Source organism: Bombus fervidus, chromosome 3 (assembly GCF_041682495.2).
Source record: "Bombus fervidus isolate BK054 chromosome 3, iyBomFerv1, whole genome shotgun sequence".
In the NCBI taxonomy this organism is placed as follows: Eukaryota; Metazoa; Arthropoda; class Insecta; order Hymenoptera; family Apidae; genus Bombus; species Bombus fervidus.
This window is the reverse complement of record NC_091519.1, coordinates 18,618,557-18,635,500: the sequence shown is the minus strand read 5'-3', so window position 1 is coordinate 18,635,500 and position 16,944 is coordinate 18,618,557. Positions and strand designations below refer to the sequence as shown.

The 16,944-nt window shown below is 37.5% G+C and overlaps 2 protein-coding genes across 6 annotated transcripts in view; one reads left to right on the top strand and one right to left on the bottom strand.

The window, feature by feature from the left end:
• Cip4 (formin-binding protein 1-like Cip4) overlaps positions 1–7,020 on the top strand; it is a 30,816-nt gene extending 23,796 nt beyond the window's left edge. The window contains exons 3-11 of one of the 4 annotated variants that reach the window (XM_072022878.1): positions 118–168; positions 834–1,140; positions 1,318–1,464; positions 1,566–1,925; positions 2,785–2,814; positions 3,165–3,472; positions 3,552–3,743; positions 3,970–4,094; positions 4,193–7,020. In XM_072022878.1, coding sequence (XP_071878979.1) covers positions 118–168; positions 834–1,140; positions 1,318–1,464; positions 1,566–1,925; positions 2,785–2,814; positions 3,165–3,472; positions 3,552–3,743; positions 3,970–4,094; positions 4,193–4,350 — 1,678 coding nt within the window. In that variant the 3' untranslated portion in view covers positions 4,351–7,020. Of the gene's footprint in view, positions 1–117; positions 169–833; positions 1,141–1,317; positions 1,465–1,565; positions 1,926–2,784; positions 2,815–3,164; positions 3,473–3,551; positions 3,744–3,957; positions 4,095–4,192 lie in introns of all 4 variants that reach the window. The other 3 variants (XM_072022877.1, XM_072022880.1, XM_072022879.1) reach the window with 3 other exon arrangements.
• Positions 6,643–13,803, bottom strand: Sclp (leucine rich repeat containing protein 20 sclp). Of its 2 annotated transcripts, none has more exons than XM_072022906.1 (4): positions 13,041–13,803; positions 8,154–8,297; positions 7,825–7,992; positions 6,643–7,735 (listed from the first exon to the last, which is right to left on the bottom strand). In XM_072022906.1, the coding sequence occupies exons 1-4, from the start codon at positions 13,195–13,197 to the stop codon at positions 7,572–7,574; spliced, it is 633 nt and encodes a 210-aa protein (XP_071879007.1). In that variant the 5' UTR covers positions 13,198–13,803; the 3' UTR covers positions 6,643–7,571. The 2 variants fall into 2 exon arrangements, with proteins under 2 accessions (XP_071879007.1, XP_071879008.1); XM_072022907.1 differs by lacking the exon at positions 13,041–13,803 and adding an exon at positions 8,918–9,525.
• Positions 13,804–16,944: the final 3,141 nt, after the last annotated feature.

Sequence of the window (16,944 nt, the reverse complement as noted above, 5' to 3'; positions counted from 1 at the left end):
CGAACCAAAGATAAATTATTTCCTTAGCAGGAGATGTTGTTAGGTTTCTTTTTCATACGTTGTCTTCGGCTTGACTATTACACGTGATCGGCAATCTTGTTTCGTTTCTGATTTCAGACGTCTCGTGAAGAGCTATCAACCCAAGAAGAAGGAGGAGGAGGATTATCAGTAAGTATGAGCCAACTCAGAGGCGTAATACCGGATCCACGCTCCGTAGTAATGTTCCTCGACATGAATAATGCTTCAAAATAATTCCTACTGTAAAATACATTCTGCCTACTTTTTCTGTCTTTCTTCTTTTCTTCTTGGCATGTAAATTATATTTTAGTAGGTCGTTCTCAGTCAGAGATAAATGATCCGGTAAAGAATATATTTCCTGTGTTTTTCCAAAGCGACTTTACTATCTGGCATTCGGCCCATCTTTTTATATTCTTAGTTATTTCGTGAACGTCAATCCTCGATACTTGTTCCTCGTAGTCAGGATTGATCTCGCAACCGATCGCGTACGTCTTGCAATTCTTAAGAGTACGAATGCTTCCTAGACTTTCGATTAGAATGCAAACGCGGCGCCTGAAAGTAAAGAAAAATTCTCGAGCGCCTTTGATATTCCATGCGTGGCATGACAGAAAACAGTAGCTAATCTCTTATCTGAGGGCGTGGGTAGATTGCATTATAAGTTGTAGTCAGTAACTGGCTCGTTACTGCGCTTACAGGCTTGTTTCTTTTCATGCTGCGGTTCGTTCTGCATCATATTCATTTACGTAAACCGAAAAGATTTATGACCTTGCGTCGTATAATTAAATTTAGAGACGATGTATGAACTTTGACCGCAGGTATAGTCCATGCCGAGCGTTCAAAATGGAGTTGAACGAGGTAAACGATCAGGCAGGACAGAGGGAAGTAATCGCAGAGAATCTACAGGCAAACGTGTTAAGGGAATTGAATATTCTCGTGAAGGATTTCAAGGAAGACCGTAAAAAGCATCTTCAAGAAGGCGCCAGATTAATGGCGAACCTGACCGGTCAGATTGGGAATCTGGAGCGTGCTAGGAAGGCTTACGAGAAAGCTTTCCGTGAGGCGGAAAGAGCAGTGGAAAATTATCAAAGGGCAGACGCTGATTTGAATCTCTCGAGAGCGGAAGTAGGTGGATGGTTTTGATCCTCGTTTCACTTTTGCACCTGAGAAATTTCGAATTAACTTGGCTGAGTAGCTTTTAACATAAAACTCTAAGCGAATATCGATCCGTGGGTACTTGTCGAGGAATACAAGTTGCGTGGTAATAATCTGTGAACTCTATAAGATTTATTTTATGCTCAGGTCGAAAAGCAGAGGATGAACATGACCTTAAAAACTCAGCAGAGCGAAGAAGCGAAAACCGAGTACGCGAATCAGTTGCAGAAAACAAACGACATGCAGACGCTGCATTATCACACGGCTATGCCAGAAGTGTTTCAACACCTGCAGGTATACGATATTGTTTGATCTATTATTTATCTATCTGGAATCCAGAACTCCTATCCTTTGAAGATGTACACGATTTCAACGCTCTATATATCTTGTTGTAGGAACTCGATGAGAAGAGAATAAAAAATATGCGAAACTACATGCTAAAGTCTGTAGAAATAGAACGAGCAGTGGCTCCGATAATCGCTCAGTGTTTAGACGGTATCGAGAAAGCGGCAAACGAGATCAATGAGAAGAAAGACACGCTATTGGTAATCGAACGTTACAAAAGCGGCTTCCAGCCTCCGGGAGATTTTCCGTTCGAAGACCTTTCCGTGGCTAAAACGTATGACAGCAATAGTCAGTTGTCACAGCCCGTGATGCAGCCGATACACAATCATCACTTGACAGCGAAGGGTACCGTTTCTGGTAGTAAAATCAAGAAGAGGGTTGGTCTGTTCGGCATATTCAGTAGCAATAAGGTAAATGTTGTTCATAGCGATTCCACCAGTGTAGTTTTTATTTGTGTCATTAGTATGTTTGTGATTCAAGCATTGTTCACGTTTTTTACTCTTTCTCTCTCCAAAAGTGTAAAAACGTCGAAAGTAAGAACGAAAGATAGTTACAATATGCACGAAATATTCCTTATTTTTTTTGTAATTACCTTATTCGATACGTATATTCGCATAATTATCTATCAACAAGCCTGAAATACGCACACAGATCTTTCGCAGCATAAGTGATACGTGTAATTTTTAGTTTTCTAAATAATCGTATTTTTCGTTTTTTTTTAGCGATGTATTGTTCGTTTAAGATTTCCTTTTTATTTCGTGCGATCGTTAAGGCGAAAGGGATGGAATAGGGATATCACGTTCGTTCTATCTAGTTCGAACGATAATTTAAAATAGTATCGTGTTAATTTTCGCGTAGCCAGCATAACTTATCTTTCTTCTGTACTTTTTATTAATTTGGTGGATGGTTCGATCTGCCTGTGTGGTCTCTTGTTTCCAATCACCCGTGGACTATGAATTTGGATACTATTGTACTTAGTAAGTACACTACAAATCGCTTGCTCGCCTGCCACTGTGTAACATCAGCATTTTGTTCTGCATCGAGATATATATCAGTAATTACGTACGTTTGTTAGATGTGTCTTGTTGGCCGAGTACAAACTCAGACATCGTTCAAACAGTAAATACCATTTTTCGTATCGCGGAATACGTAATGTCCATGATATTTTCTTTACTGAGTTTTTACTCAACGCTATCGCCTGAGCCCCCCGTTTTTCCGATTCATTCGCTGAATGATACGCTTTTGGAATTTGTTTCATGCGAACAACAGAAGTTGATCGAGGTGGGCATAGCTTTGAAGGTCTGTCTATTTCTTTACTGTTGTCATTGTCTATTGTACGACAGTCCTTATTCACAGAGTCCCACGGTTTTGATGATTGACCACAGAATACTCGCCTTTATGTATATTTTTTTTTTTTTTATTTCATTCATAGTTTGTCCAGCTCTAAGTATGCTCGTGAAAGTGACGCATAATATAAAACGTTGTTGAATTTGTATTTATTAACTCTTCATTAGTAACGTAGAATTAACTCTACTATCGTATATATGATAATCGCGTGCTTTCTTCTCTTTTGTTTTCCATCGTAATTCATTAAATATTTTGCTAACATTCACCGTTGAAACTTGGATACTTAAATTGAAACATTCCAGAATAATGTGCCCGGATACGGCGACGGTGCAAAGGAGGACTGCAGCGATCTACCTCCGAATCAACGCAAGAAGAGACTACAACAAAGGCTGGATGAAATACAAGCAAAAATTCAGCAAGAAACCGCAGCTAGGGACGGCTTGATGAAAATGAAAGGCGTATACGAACAAAATCCTGCGTTAGGTGATCCGATGAGCATAGAAGGACAATTGAATCAATCGAGCAACAAACTAGATAAACTCGGTGCAGAATTGGCAAAGTTCCAAGGTTATTTCGAAGAAGCAATGCGCGCCGGTGTCAGTTTATCCAGGTGACCTTGCAGAATTTCATAGACTCTTTTCACGATCTACTTGGTTCATAGTGTAAGTTGTATAATCTAAAATTTCTAGTCCGAGTCAAGCACCACGAAAACCGACTAGTAATGGTTCCGCAACAAGGCCGTTAAGTTCAAGAAGATCCAGTCATTCAGGAGGAGAGGAAAGTCTGTCTAGATCGGCGTCTGATTCAAGTGTAAGCAACGCGAACGCTAATCAACCAATACACAAGAAAAGTGCTCCGGGTACGCCGCAGCCGACGCACGGGTAAGTTTTAATTAACTAATTCTCGTTTCGAATTCTACCAATTCTATATCAGGTCATATTACGAAATTAATTTAGGATCTACCGTGAAGGACTTCCTTTTTGTTAAATCGAATCGTTGTGATAATAATGAGTTTTTGAATCGGTATAAATACAGATTAGAATTTTTTACTAGACCAATTAGACACGCTTTTCGCTTTACGGTACTGATGCACAGTTCCACGAATAGCCCGGAATCTGGTCTTGGAGAATCGAGGACATCCCTTCCTGGTAGTGGCGGAGAAGAATATTACGTTGATGAAATTGATGCTCAACCGCCATTGGGAACGTGTAGGGCTCTTTATCCTTTCGATGGTATGTACATATATCCAACAACATTACTGAAGCATTCTTAATTTATTTCTGTCAGTAATGCAAAAAATATGTATATGAATTGAAAATTATATTTTTAGCAACTAGCGAAGGTTCAATACCGATGTACGATGGAGAAGAATTATACATGATTGAATTAGATCAAGGGGATGGATGGACGCGTGTGCGTCGCATTTCACAACCAATCGAGGGCTTTGTACCTACATCTTACATAGAGTGTCATCTCTATAACACTTAGCCACTTCTTTTAGAACGTTAAACAATTGTGAAATGAGGAAGTTTCAATGTTATTCATACTATGAGTTCAATATGGTACATTGAACGATTAAAAATAGCAATGAGAGTGTTGTTAAGGGGTTTGTGTTGGTTGAATGGCACAAGGTTTCAGCATATATTCTGGTCAAATCATGGGCCTAAATGTCGGTGATGTCGTATAAATAAAAATTATTATGTGCCAATGTTCTGATTTTTGGAAGAATCTTATGACTTTGGTTGTCGAAGGTTCAGTCAATTATGCCCAACACATTTCCCTCTAGCTTCCATCAGTTTATCGAACAAGAGAGAACAAAGAGAAAATAAACTTCACTTTTAAGATCTAGCTTCTTTTATACAAAAGTGATCGACAAGTTGAACTCACTTAGTACTAAATAGTATAGTTAAGATCGTACAATTACTTAGAATGATGTTATGCCCAACCGTTTTAAGGACGTTTCATTGTACGCGTTCAATATTTGCGAAGTATGATACATTTTTTTTTGAAGAAAACTGATAAAAGCACCCTGATCACTTGGATGATTCTGGAAACGTGTCTCTGTAATTTAGATATGCACAAGTAATTAATTTACAACTTCATTAATGAAAGTAAATACCTGTCGTATAATACACATACACACACACACACACACACACATATATATATATATAACATGTGCTCCGCCTACACATCACGGATAAAAATTACGGTCGTTGTAATTGCACGAGTTTTTATGTGCTTTTTTTTATTAACTCGGTTGTAAAGTAGGCAACTCACAGACGAATTCACACTATCTCTGCCGAAGTTCAAGAAACTGATAAATCCTATAGTGCTTTTAAATTTAATTTTTATTTAAATCTTATATATATTACAAAAATAGGGAAAATGCATTATTTGTTTTATGACATACATATATATATATACATATATCAATGTCTGTTTCTTGCTTTAGCCGATGATAGAAACGTGATGTCACTTCTTTACAATTATTCTTGAATTATTTTTTATCTTCTATTGTTCTTTAGTAAGTTTATTAATTGACGTTCGTTCTCGTTGACGTTTTCTTTTCTTTCATTTTTTCTTTTTAATGCAACAGGAAGGTGATTAGGTGGTGCTCTGTACAGCAAGTAGATTCCGAAAATTGGTCGGTTAAGTTTTGTTTATGATATTGCCTGGATGTGAATTTAGTTAGAATATATTTCTGTACATATTGCAAGGGATATGGGAGGAAGAACGAAATGAATGGTACGTGTGTGAGTGCCAGATTCCATGTGTATTCTGTGAAGCGATAAATTTGGTTCCATTGCAGATATAAGTACGAAATGGTGGTGTTAACATTTTTGTTTGAAAAAAAATGCCTCTATTTCGATGCTGGAAGGAATTCTTAGCTTCGCAGTTACAAAGCCTAGATTCGTCCTAGATTCGATTGCGATGTATCGAGATCGTGTAGTCGTATATATGCTCGCGTATTAAAAATATGTATATGTATATGTATATGTATATGTATATATATAAATATAAACAAATAAATAAATATGTCTATATATATATATACATATAGATATATAAACTATAATCACTCATTAAAGTATAGCTTCGGTATATAAGGTACGCAAGTACACGAAATTAAACAAAGATCAATAGCTCTTTCTTGAGCCGCAATTACTGCTGCCTATACATTCGCTGTAATTTCTTTACCCCCTGACATACGATTATAAGTTTCACTGCATTTTCTGAGCAATCAAGAATAAGCATGCAGTATGTGTCTTCGTGCGATATTTTTTAAATTTATCATTAGTTGTCAGAATGCGAGCTGTAAGATTTTTGCGAAAGTCGACAGTATTTTCGCGCGCGGTTATCGGTGTCAATGAAAAGTCAATCGCAATACTTTTCGCTTGAATATCGGTCTTTGATAGGCTGTATCACTTGATGAAAGTGGAATGAGAAAATCATTAGTTAACGATAGAAAAAAGAACGAGATCCGTATGTCTACCTTAATTCTTAACATTCAACTGCGTCCATTCTATGTATATTTTGTGATTTTATATTCATGAACAAGTATTGTAGATAATTAACTCCGTGACTCATTATACGTTTAATTATTATTATTATTATTATTATTATTATTATTATTAATATTGAAAAAATATAGCTACTAAACCAATATAACGTGGTTTGAGACACTAGCGTGCAAATCCAACGTATCCATCTATTACTCCTTAACATCCTTTTCCCTATTAGAAAGGAAATGAGTTAGAAGGAAAAATAAAGGAGAACTGTGTTTCTTAAAGTATATTGTAACATTTCGCGGACAATTGACTAGATCAGAAATACAGAGCAATACATTCTGATACCTGTTGTGCATATTACACAGAGCTACATTACAATTAATACATAATACAGTTTAATGTACATATCGTTTATATAAATTAAATACAATTGTTCCTGTAAATTCTTACCAGTCCATAAGACACGTATCTAAACAGAAGAAAATAATGAATTTTTGTATATTCTAATCGGTACATTGGATTTATACTTCTCATTCTTCTCTTTTTCTTTTCAATGTTTTATCAAATCAAAAGTATTGATCGTTTTATGGCGAAAATGTCAGTAATAGATCGCCTATATATTGGCAGTCGTTCGATTTATTACATATGTCGCAGTGTGTCAAGTCCACGCATAAAAAATAATAAAACATATCTTAGATGTACAGGATACTTATTTGGAGTTAGTAAAAATATGATAGTAAATTGAATCGGCAGCTCGCGATGTTACACATACATGGATCACAGCATTCCGCGGGCCAAATGAGCGAGCAGCATAATAATATCTAAAAAAATCCACACGGTACAAAACGAGAGTAAAAGAAGTGACAATCGATCGCTATCCACGAGATCAATGAAGAAAGTTCCAGGTACGCGGCAAGTCTATCCTTAAGTACAGATTCATAAGAAACATCAACTGGAGAGAGTTCCATTTACTGATGATTCTTGCCGCATATCATCACACCTGTTATCGATCAGTCATGTGCTTTTTTGTCACTGTACAAAATACTTGCTTTTGTTCGGAATTCGCGTAACAATCTGCGAACTTTTGAACAATCTCAGTCAATAGTAATGGAAGCAAACTACGTCCATGTAGAACGATTATTCGACGATCAGCTGCTTTGGCAGATATTATTGTTTTCTTTGAACTATGGATTCACTTCAAATAGTGAGGTCCTCCCATTCTTCGACTTGTCGAGGGGTCAGTTCAATTTTAATTCGAGTTAAAGTACTTAGAAGATCGTGCATCCTGGCCGTTAATGGATTGGCTTGAAGATCAATAAATTCCAACGCGGGAGCGTGCCTGAGTCTTTCAACGTCTATGTCTAGAAAAATAAAATTATCAAAATTACCAATAATATCGATAACCGAATCATTTCAATATCCTTTATGTAACAAAATAAGTAATGCTTACCGATGATTGAATTGTTGTTAGCAAGAAGCCGCTTGAGTTGTGGTATCCGACATGTAACGGGTGGCAAAGCAATGAACGTATTATGCGATATATCCAACCTTTCTAAAGCTTGCAATTCAGCAAGTTCTTCTGGTAGCTTACTCATTTGATTATGACTCAGGTTCAGTTCTAGAAACGATTACGTGTTTGAATTTGTATTACAGTGATACCTTTCAGCTTAAAAAAAGAGATAAAATTTTCTTTAATTATCGAAAACAAGATGATAACAGAGACGAAAAAGAAATTAACAGTACGAATATTTAGTTAAAAACAAGTATTAATCAACTTACCAGTAATCAGAGAGAACTTGACTGCAAATTTTGGTGGAATTTTTGTTATCACATTCCCTGACAGATTACATCTTTTTAACTCTGTGTGTCTCATTAAATGATAAACTGCATCAGGTACCTGCATTAGTTGGCATTCTGACAGATCTGAAAAATATAAAATGGTAACATTAAACAGTGTTACGTAATTACTTTGTTTCACACATGAAAAAAATATTTTCTGAAATCTATATCTGATCAAATTAAACACATCAACAGTTATATAAACAAGACATTATTAACGCTATATTAATATTATATATATATATATTCTATGTATTACACATATATATTTGAACTACATGTCATAAAAAATAGTGATGTGTTCAATTTTCACAACTGGAGCACGAAGATATTACGCCCAGCCGTATTGTGTTCTTGACAGATCAGCTGTCGAACTAGGTCAGTGTATCAATATTCCACGACGATAACAATAGCAGTTTGCACACTTTTCAATTATTGTTTCTTACTTTCGAAGTTACAGATCGAATCTAATCTGTTTAAGCACATGGAAATTATATTGAAAACGTGAGAAGCTTGTATAAACACATAAAATTTTTTATAAAACCCGCGATGCACCTGTAGCAGCGAAAACTAGGTCATGAACTAAATTAAAGTATCTACAATGACAATTAATTTAAACAGACTAGTCTTAAATGTTTACGAGAATCGTGATTTTGACAGTCTATGAAAGTGATTTTTTAAATATTTTACAAAGTACAATTTACCAAGATTGTTAGTTTCTTGTGCATCCTCGCAGCGCAACACTACTCTCGTGACGGCGTTCGCCATCTTGCTGAGGCAAACTGACTCAAGTTAGACGTCTCGCCACCTTTATATGAAACATTTATTTTCGACGAATTTCAGAAATAAATAGCACGCGTTTGATGACCTTGGCATTCACTTTACTTTCCGGAAATTCGTGCCATGATATTGTGACGTGGAAATCAATGACGATAATGTAAAATGTCTGATACATTCTCATATTCGTAGTATCATATTTTCTTAATGATTGAAATTTAAATTTATTCTTATCTAATTTGAATTTTAATACGACAAAAACAAATATTAGGAGCGTTTTAACGATATGAAAATGGATGCGGGACACTCGCTTGTTTGATATTGCGCTAGAAAATCTTGTCGCCATTTTTCGGGCGCTTGCGCGTTTAGTTCTGATTTTGTTATGCCTTCTTCCGTTTCGCGTCAAGTAATATTTTTATGATTTATATTATTGCAAATGTTTATGTACGACTTAAGCCGATTAATTTTGTTACAGAAACAATATATTTGTAGTTCGTGATACTTAACATCGTACAAGATAACATATTATATATTACTTCAGGAATTGATTTATAGGTACAGTATCGAACATTTGAAAACTTTGCTACAACGAAACTATATTTCTTTCGTACTCATTTTTTAACATCGTTATCTGTTTCAAACTTTCAAACACGACAATTTCGTATCTTATTATATTTCAAACGAAAAGATTTTCAACGCTATTAACTGAGTCAACTACCTGACTATGTTTTACTGTTTGTATTGACAGTGGCGATGACTTTTTGCTATAAAGTAGTAAATGGCTTTGGTGGCAAGCTACCATTTAAGGTTACGTTTCCATACATGGTGGCGCCTCGCGTACCTGTATTCATATAGCGCACAAGGTGTATACACTCGTATTTTATCTCATGGCTATGAAAATATACAGTATCGTCCATGTTTTACATATGAAAAAATAATGCTGTATGTTCACATAAAAATTAATAATTCTCCGATTTCTTACGAAATAAGTCTATTTCAATCACACGCATTTATTAAATATTCATAATACGCTCACTAATGTAAATATTTTTTACGGAACAGCGTTCAGGTCGAGTGATAAAACTGCAAGCTGACTCACTTATTCAAGCACAAGTTTTATACTTTGGACAAATAATAACGCTACAAGTTAACTAAGTTTGCATGCCCGGGTAAGCCCTTTTTTTTTATTGTCAGATTCATATGACAAAAAATTTGAAAGATAAAATTCTAGTTTTATTGAAAGAAAACAATGAGCAGAAACACTGTAAGGTCTTGCTACACAAAAATCCCACTTGAATGTATTAAAAAATAATGGGACAACAATGAAAATAATATGATGACGTAACAGCTTAGTAGTTCATTAACACTTTGTCGTGGATACATGTAAAAAGATCAGGAAGAAGAAACGACTCTCGTGCGACATGCAAAGCGCGAGCATTTACTTTGCCAGGGCCTCGTAGCGGTTCACTATTCCGAGATTGACCTTTCGTATGCACAAATGCCTCCAAAACGTACAATAGATCTTCCTGTTGGCCGACTGTTGACTCACAAGTTGACGCATCCATATATCGTACAATAATATCGATAGCCACTATTGAAGTGCTTAGAAACTTAAGATTTTTTATTAATATAGTTAAAATGCGATACAAAGTATTGTAAAAGAATGAAAAAATTGCAAAGAAAACATAACGGCTCGGACGTCATAGAAATGTTTGTATTAGTACTGCAGTTATATGGTACACGATGTAATCGTATTATTTTAAGCTTCGTTCATAAAGACAAAATTTGCAACGTGTTCGGATCGATGGTTGGATAGCTTAAGGAACAAAGACCGGATACGAGAGTTGTGTAACGCAATGTTTATCCAACCAATTATCTATGCTAGAAGCCGGAGCGAGCATTTCACTTTTATTCGAATTGATGCACGAGCCGCTACCGCAGCAAAGAACACGACCACCTGTTACGTATGCTTGCCTAATGCATCATACTAACATTAGATATCCCTATCACCTAACGAGCTAACGTTATAACATCTCTTTTGCATCTTCGATTAGTAATACTATGCCGGTAAAGATGATAGACATTTATATAGAGTAGAATAGAAAAATACTTTTAATTATCTTACTTAAAGAAATAGAATCAGAATGAACTTCTAAATGACAAAGAAATTCTTGATAACGCAATTCAATGCTGACTATAACCAATTATATGTGCGAAAATTGAAGAAAATGTATCACTTCTGGTTGTTGGTCCGATTGCTTCTTGTCAAAACAATTTTTCTCAAGTATCGCTACAAGTGTTGTTACAGAAATGCGCATTCGGACGTAGAGCGACTCCTTGAACGTGGCTGCCAAGTACCTCTCGCTCTCATTTTCTCCGCTTCAAGACTTTCGCCAGTTACCGATTAGAAATCTCGTATTTACTTTTGACGACTTGACAGTAATGTTCTTAATCACGATAGAGCTAAGAGAAAAAGAACGTAATTAAGGCGTTATAAGAGTTCGCCTAAAATAATTAACAAACAAAGAAACAACGAAGAGACAAGGTAACACCCGATACAGATCGATTCAAGACAAGCCTGGATGAGACGACATCGAAGAAGGTCTCAAATCTATCCGGATAGGCAGAAAAGGCGAGGACTGAGACTCGCTCTTACTTCCAGGTTGAATCAGGAAGCGAGTCGCATGATCTATACGGTGGTTTGAAAAGTAAGTATCGATGCGGAAGACATTAGCGTACTGGTGACGTTTAGCGTACTGGTGAACCTAGTTTGTCACGGTAGTTTGAAAATCGAGCTCGTTACGGTTACGGGTCAGTCGAAACAACGAATCAAGGCCGGCTAGAAACGCGTATCGAGTTGCCAACTATATTAGTCCTCTAAACTCTAGCCGAGCGAGTTCTAAGGTCGCTCGATACGACACGACGTCTATTAATTTATTATTCGATCGTTCGTAATTTATTGATAATGCCTCCTGTGGAGGCAAAACGATCAAAATTATTTTGCGATGGAACAATTTCTTTGCGATTCCATATTTATCATGTAAACAATTTAGTTTATGTTATAAGCGAACATCAAGTTGCTTTCACAATTTTGCACACATTAAGAAAATTATTTGCGATGTTCGAGTGCAATAGGGAGTCGAGCAAATTGCATTACCGGCAAATGTACTGTTGCGAGTCGATTATACCAGTAGGAAATCGGGCCATGCGTTACAAACAGCTAGCGAACTTAAACAACCTGCGTAAGATTTACGATTTATCCGATCTGCGATATATAGTTCGTGCTTAACTGCAAGTACATGTACAAGCAAAAATTTTCAGTGAAATCGATTAAGAAATAATCCACTAGACCAAATTGGAACAAACACGAGCGTGGAGGTGATAAGGAATTAGTCTGAGTATACTTTTCTGAAAAAACATACAATTTTAGCATTATCCGATATCTTATCTGAGCTTTTATTATCATATACACGACGAAAAGTGCGCAGTCCATTATGCGAATTGTTCTCTGTTTCGTGAAACAGTCGTAGCGTTTTCGATCATCGATCGTACAGTAAGTGTAAATCGAGAAGAACATCTTGGTCTAATTTTTAGAGAATCATGGAAACGCGAATATTACTCGACGAATGTTCCAACATGTTTTCTTTCCCCAAATGAAATTCTCAGCCGAGCGAAAGTGTAATACCTCAAAGGCGGAAAGATATCGTAGCGTAGAAAGTATCAAACGCGAAGTAAACAATTACGTTTCGCTAACCAATTCTACGTTAGCGAGGTAGTTTCTCGAGTCAACGCTAGTAAGGAAAAATACACCTTTCTGTCTGTTCTTTTATTAATAGTTTTTCATTTGTTCCTAAAACAAAAAAACTATGCCTTTTTTGTCTTAAAAGAGTTATTTGTATTTTTCTATCAGATCAAAGATCAACTTTTTCTGCAGATTTATTGTTTTACATTCGAGAATCCAGCAAGTGGAAACTTTGTCGATGTTAAGAGACGAAACAGATTAGAACGTCATCAAAGATAGGAAATCATACAATGATAGATTTGACCCACCTAGATTACAATTGTCCTGCGCCTCTTCGCATCGGGAAACTACCCTAATTATCGCCCGGCCCGCCAACTGGACGCAAACAGCCATAGCCACGTTCCTCTCTCCTTGCTCCTGAGAAATCTGTTGCACATCGTCAGCATTGTACGCGGGTGGTCTCATCTCTTCTACGTTTGATTACGTACGACGGACGTGGAAAAATCTTTGTAGAGTTTTAAACGAAAGAAAGGAACTCGTCTAGAAATTCTATTTATTCGGAATCGAACGATCACTGAATCTCCTCAAAGTTGTCTAATCACTGTCGAACTCGTTGCACAGTGATCAAGTACACGCTTTTACGGTTTCTTCCTCGAAGTATCAATAGCACCCTTGATTCTCTCCACTTCTTCCTCGCGCATTAAAAAACAATCATGTTTCGGGACGCAACCTTTTGATCGTACACAAAGAACGCTTGAAACGCACTTTTCCGACGAGATACTCGTTGCTTGAAACTATCGCGTCTAATGCGAACTTTTAGCGTTGTCGTGGCAAATGTGGTCGGTATGTTTATCGAGGAAACAACGGAGAAGCGTTGGCTTCTGAGAACATCGACGAACCGATCGCGTCTGAGACGAGATCGTTGTGTCCTCGATCTTTCACGAAGCTGCGAGATTCCTGCGATTTTCTGTTTTTTCCCCGCACTTGAAGAACTCTCAGAAAGTAAGGGGAAAGATATCGAAACGAGAGTGTTTCAGGTGACGCTGGCTGGCACTGAAGTGCAGAACTCCACGCGGTGCTATTTAAGCCTTCGTAGCAGAGTCTCCCACCAAAGATGCATCTCGAATCAGCTGACTACTTTGTTTCAACTCCCTCTCTTTGTTTGAAAACAACTGTAGGTGCCACAACGCATATGTACCGCCAGGTGCACTCGGTCTGCAACCTGTCGAAATTGGAATTAGAATTTTCACGAACGTGCAGTCAAGGTCCCAGCTATGAGAACACGTCTCGTTTCAGGGTTCGCATTGTCATTGTCCTTTCACTGAAGAAAGAACAGGATGAATTTTCGTGGACCGTTCGTGTGTAGCTTTTCCGCGTTACGCTTCTTAAGAGTCGAACTACGCTAAACACGGCATTGAAGTTTCTTCGTACAGAAATAGGCGCGTAAATACGACTATTCGAAGGCCTTTGTGACATAGACGAAGGAAGTCTGATCATAAGATTGACGGAAACAGGAAGGGATCGTCGCAGGGAGAAGCGTAATACTCGATGCAAAAGTTCTCGCGGAACGGGATGACTCATCTAATTGCACGTTCTATCGAGATTGAGGTTCTTTTGATCGTGCCTGCACTCGAAAGAAACCTAGATATCGTGCGTGTAAGTTTGGAAAGCGTCTACACGTTTACGTGACTCTACGAATGACGCCGGCCAACTTCCTACCAACATTTCGTTACGAGCTTCCAAATTCTGTTCCTCTTTCGACTTGCCATTTTAATTAATTCCACGTTTCTTTCATCTATAATTCATGAGATGTTATAAAGAACCGTCTAAAGATCGTAAGATCCGTGGCGAGCCAATTTTTCGTTTCATATTTATCCATACGTCCAGAATTCTTACGCAATACTGTAAAAGCGAACGAAATTTCTCAGATGCGTACGAAGCGTAAAGGGAAAACGTTCGATGATAGATTAGCTGAAAGAAATTATACAGCGGATTAAGAAATTATTATACAACCGCATGTACAGACGATTCCTCGATTGTCGTTGTTCAAATACTTTTTTATTCTTTTTATTTTCATATATATATGAAATACATTCAATATACATATATATATATATATATATGTATATCGAATCGTGTCGTTACATAAATGTGCAATTAGCGGCGTAGCTCACGCGGTAAGGACGAGGAAGCGAACAAGATTCAAAATGAAAAATGTTCAACGCACACGATTTTCATACGCTTCCGCTCCTTTTTTTCGTGACGAAAGCTTTGTTCCGTTCTTTCCGTTCACCTTTCCATTCCTCTTCGCAAAATATTCGCTTGAAACATCGTCTAAATCCAAGGTCGAAAATACGACGAACCATCCGTTCGGCACGATGCCTACTGCGCCATTGCGAACGTTCATTATTGCTCGTCCGTTCATCGGTGGTGAACTTTTCCAGTAACCATTCTGTTTCACTTTTCTTCGTATGTATTTCTTCGCGAACAACGCGATATAAAAATGGCACGTACGCGTTTCGCACGACAATGGAAACGAACACGCGTTACCATTCGGAAAATTTCCCGACGTATTTCTTTGCGACAGACTATAAAAAGTAAATCGATCGACAAACTTGCTAAATATATCTTCGTTATCTTGGACAATAGTTAACGATCTATGGGAAAGGATACGGAACATTTCATCGAGAAATATTCGAAAATATAAAATACAATTAATCTTCCGTTAAACGATGGTTTATAAAAAAGACTGCATACGGACACGTGCATCGTCGTTTCATCGCGATAATAAACAGCTAGAAGGAGCATCTGGAATAAGTGATACTGCCAGGGCATCTTTTCAGACAAAAGAAAACATCGAACGCGCGTGTTTTGGCTGACGTCGCGAGATCGAGAAGCGTATTCGTTTCACCGCATTAAACAACGTATTTCTACGCCTTTCTCTCGAAAGAATCTCTCGTTCGTTCGATCACGCGGTATTCTGGAAAAGAAAATCTTTGTGACTCATCCGTTACCAATCGTATCGAGTATTCTCACCAAACTATGGAAAGAAAAAAAAAAAAAAAAAGAAAAATGGTAGATTCGAATCTCCGATTATCCCTGATTTAATGGTGAACTAGCGCGGAGAGCTACTTAAGAAAAATCAATCGCGTCTTTACTTTTCCATGCAGATCTTTTCTCTCCATTCATTGCAAAGTCCAGTGCCCAACAGGGATAAAATGTTTATACGATTCTTCGGTATGTTTGGCACGTGGCCAGAGGATACTGCGCGTGCATTTCATGGACGAGAATAGATTCGCGGGCCAAAATCCCCCATGACTTTTCAGTCGTCGTATTCGTATTGACTCTCGCATGAACGTGCGCGAGATATAAGCTACGCTGTATCGTGCTGAGATCGATGCACGCGGTCCATGCACGTGTATGCCCTCTTTTTCTCTCTTTCCCCCAAATGATTTCTTCCTCTTCTCTCTCTCTCTCTCTCTCTCTCTCTCTATATATATATATATATATATATATATGGTACATTTACATATATCGACAAGGAAGATGTTCGCGGTTTTTCAGTCTCCAACGGACCCATTTCATGTTTAAAGGAGGATCCTTGATCGACCTTTTAATCCGTAATAACGAACGCAAAATCTGTATCTGCTCGATACGCGTACATACATACATTCTCTTTGTGAATTCGATGACTTTACGTTTTTAAAACGACGCGTAATTTTACATCCGGTCAAGACTGGCGAGTTCTGATTTTACGCCAACTGTGATCTGCCAACACGTGTCAGAAAGAAACATCATGTTCCACGAATAATTCGCGCAGTAAATTTTTCTGAATCTTGGGAAGTCGTACGGCCGTGTGCAAATGAAAAGTATCGCACGGGGAATACGATAGGATTGACCGGTAACGTTCGTCGATTCACGATCAAGCGAAAAACAAAATGACATCCGAATCGTTGAAAATTCTATATTACGAGCTATCTTCTTCCTTGCTTTTACGATACAATCTGGCTTGCCGCGATTATAATCGGCGGAAAACCTTCGCAAAACGTCTCTGTTTGACCGCGAACATTGGCCCTATAAAATCTTTGGCTCTGACGTTGACTCTTTGTGCGCCCGCAAGTTACTGCGTCTCCGTTTTTCGAGTATTTTCATATTTACCGAGAATTCGGATCTTCCACGTAGTTTAAACGGAAAGATCATCGTCACCGATAG

Coding starts and splice junctions, on each gene's coding strand:
- Sclp (XM_072022906.1), bottom strand. CDS start 13,197: ATGAGACCACCCGCGTACAATGCTGACGATGTGCAACAGATTTCTCAG. Junction 8,298..13,040: donor GCAGGACAATTGTAATCTAG/GTGGGTCAAATC, acceptor TATATTTTTCAG/ATCTGTCAGAATGCCAACTA. Junction 7,993..8,153: donor CAAGTTCTCTCTGATTACTG/GTAAGTTGATTA, acceptor AATCGTTTCTAG/AACTGAACCTGAGTCATAAT.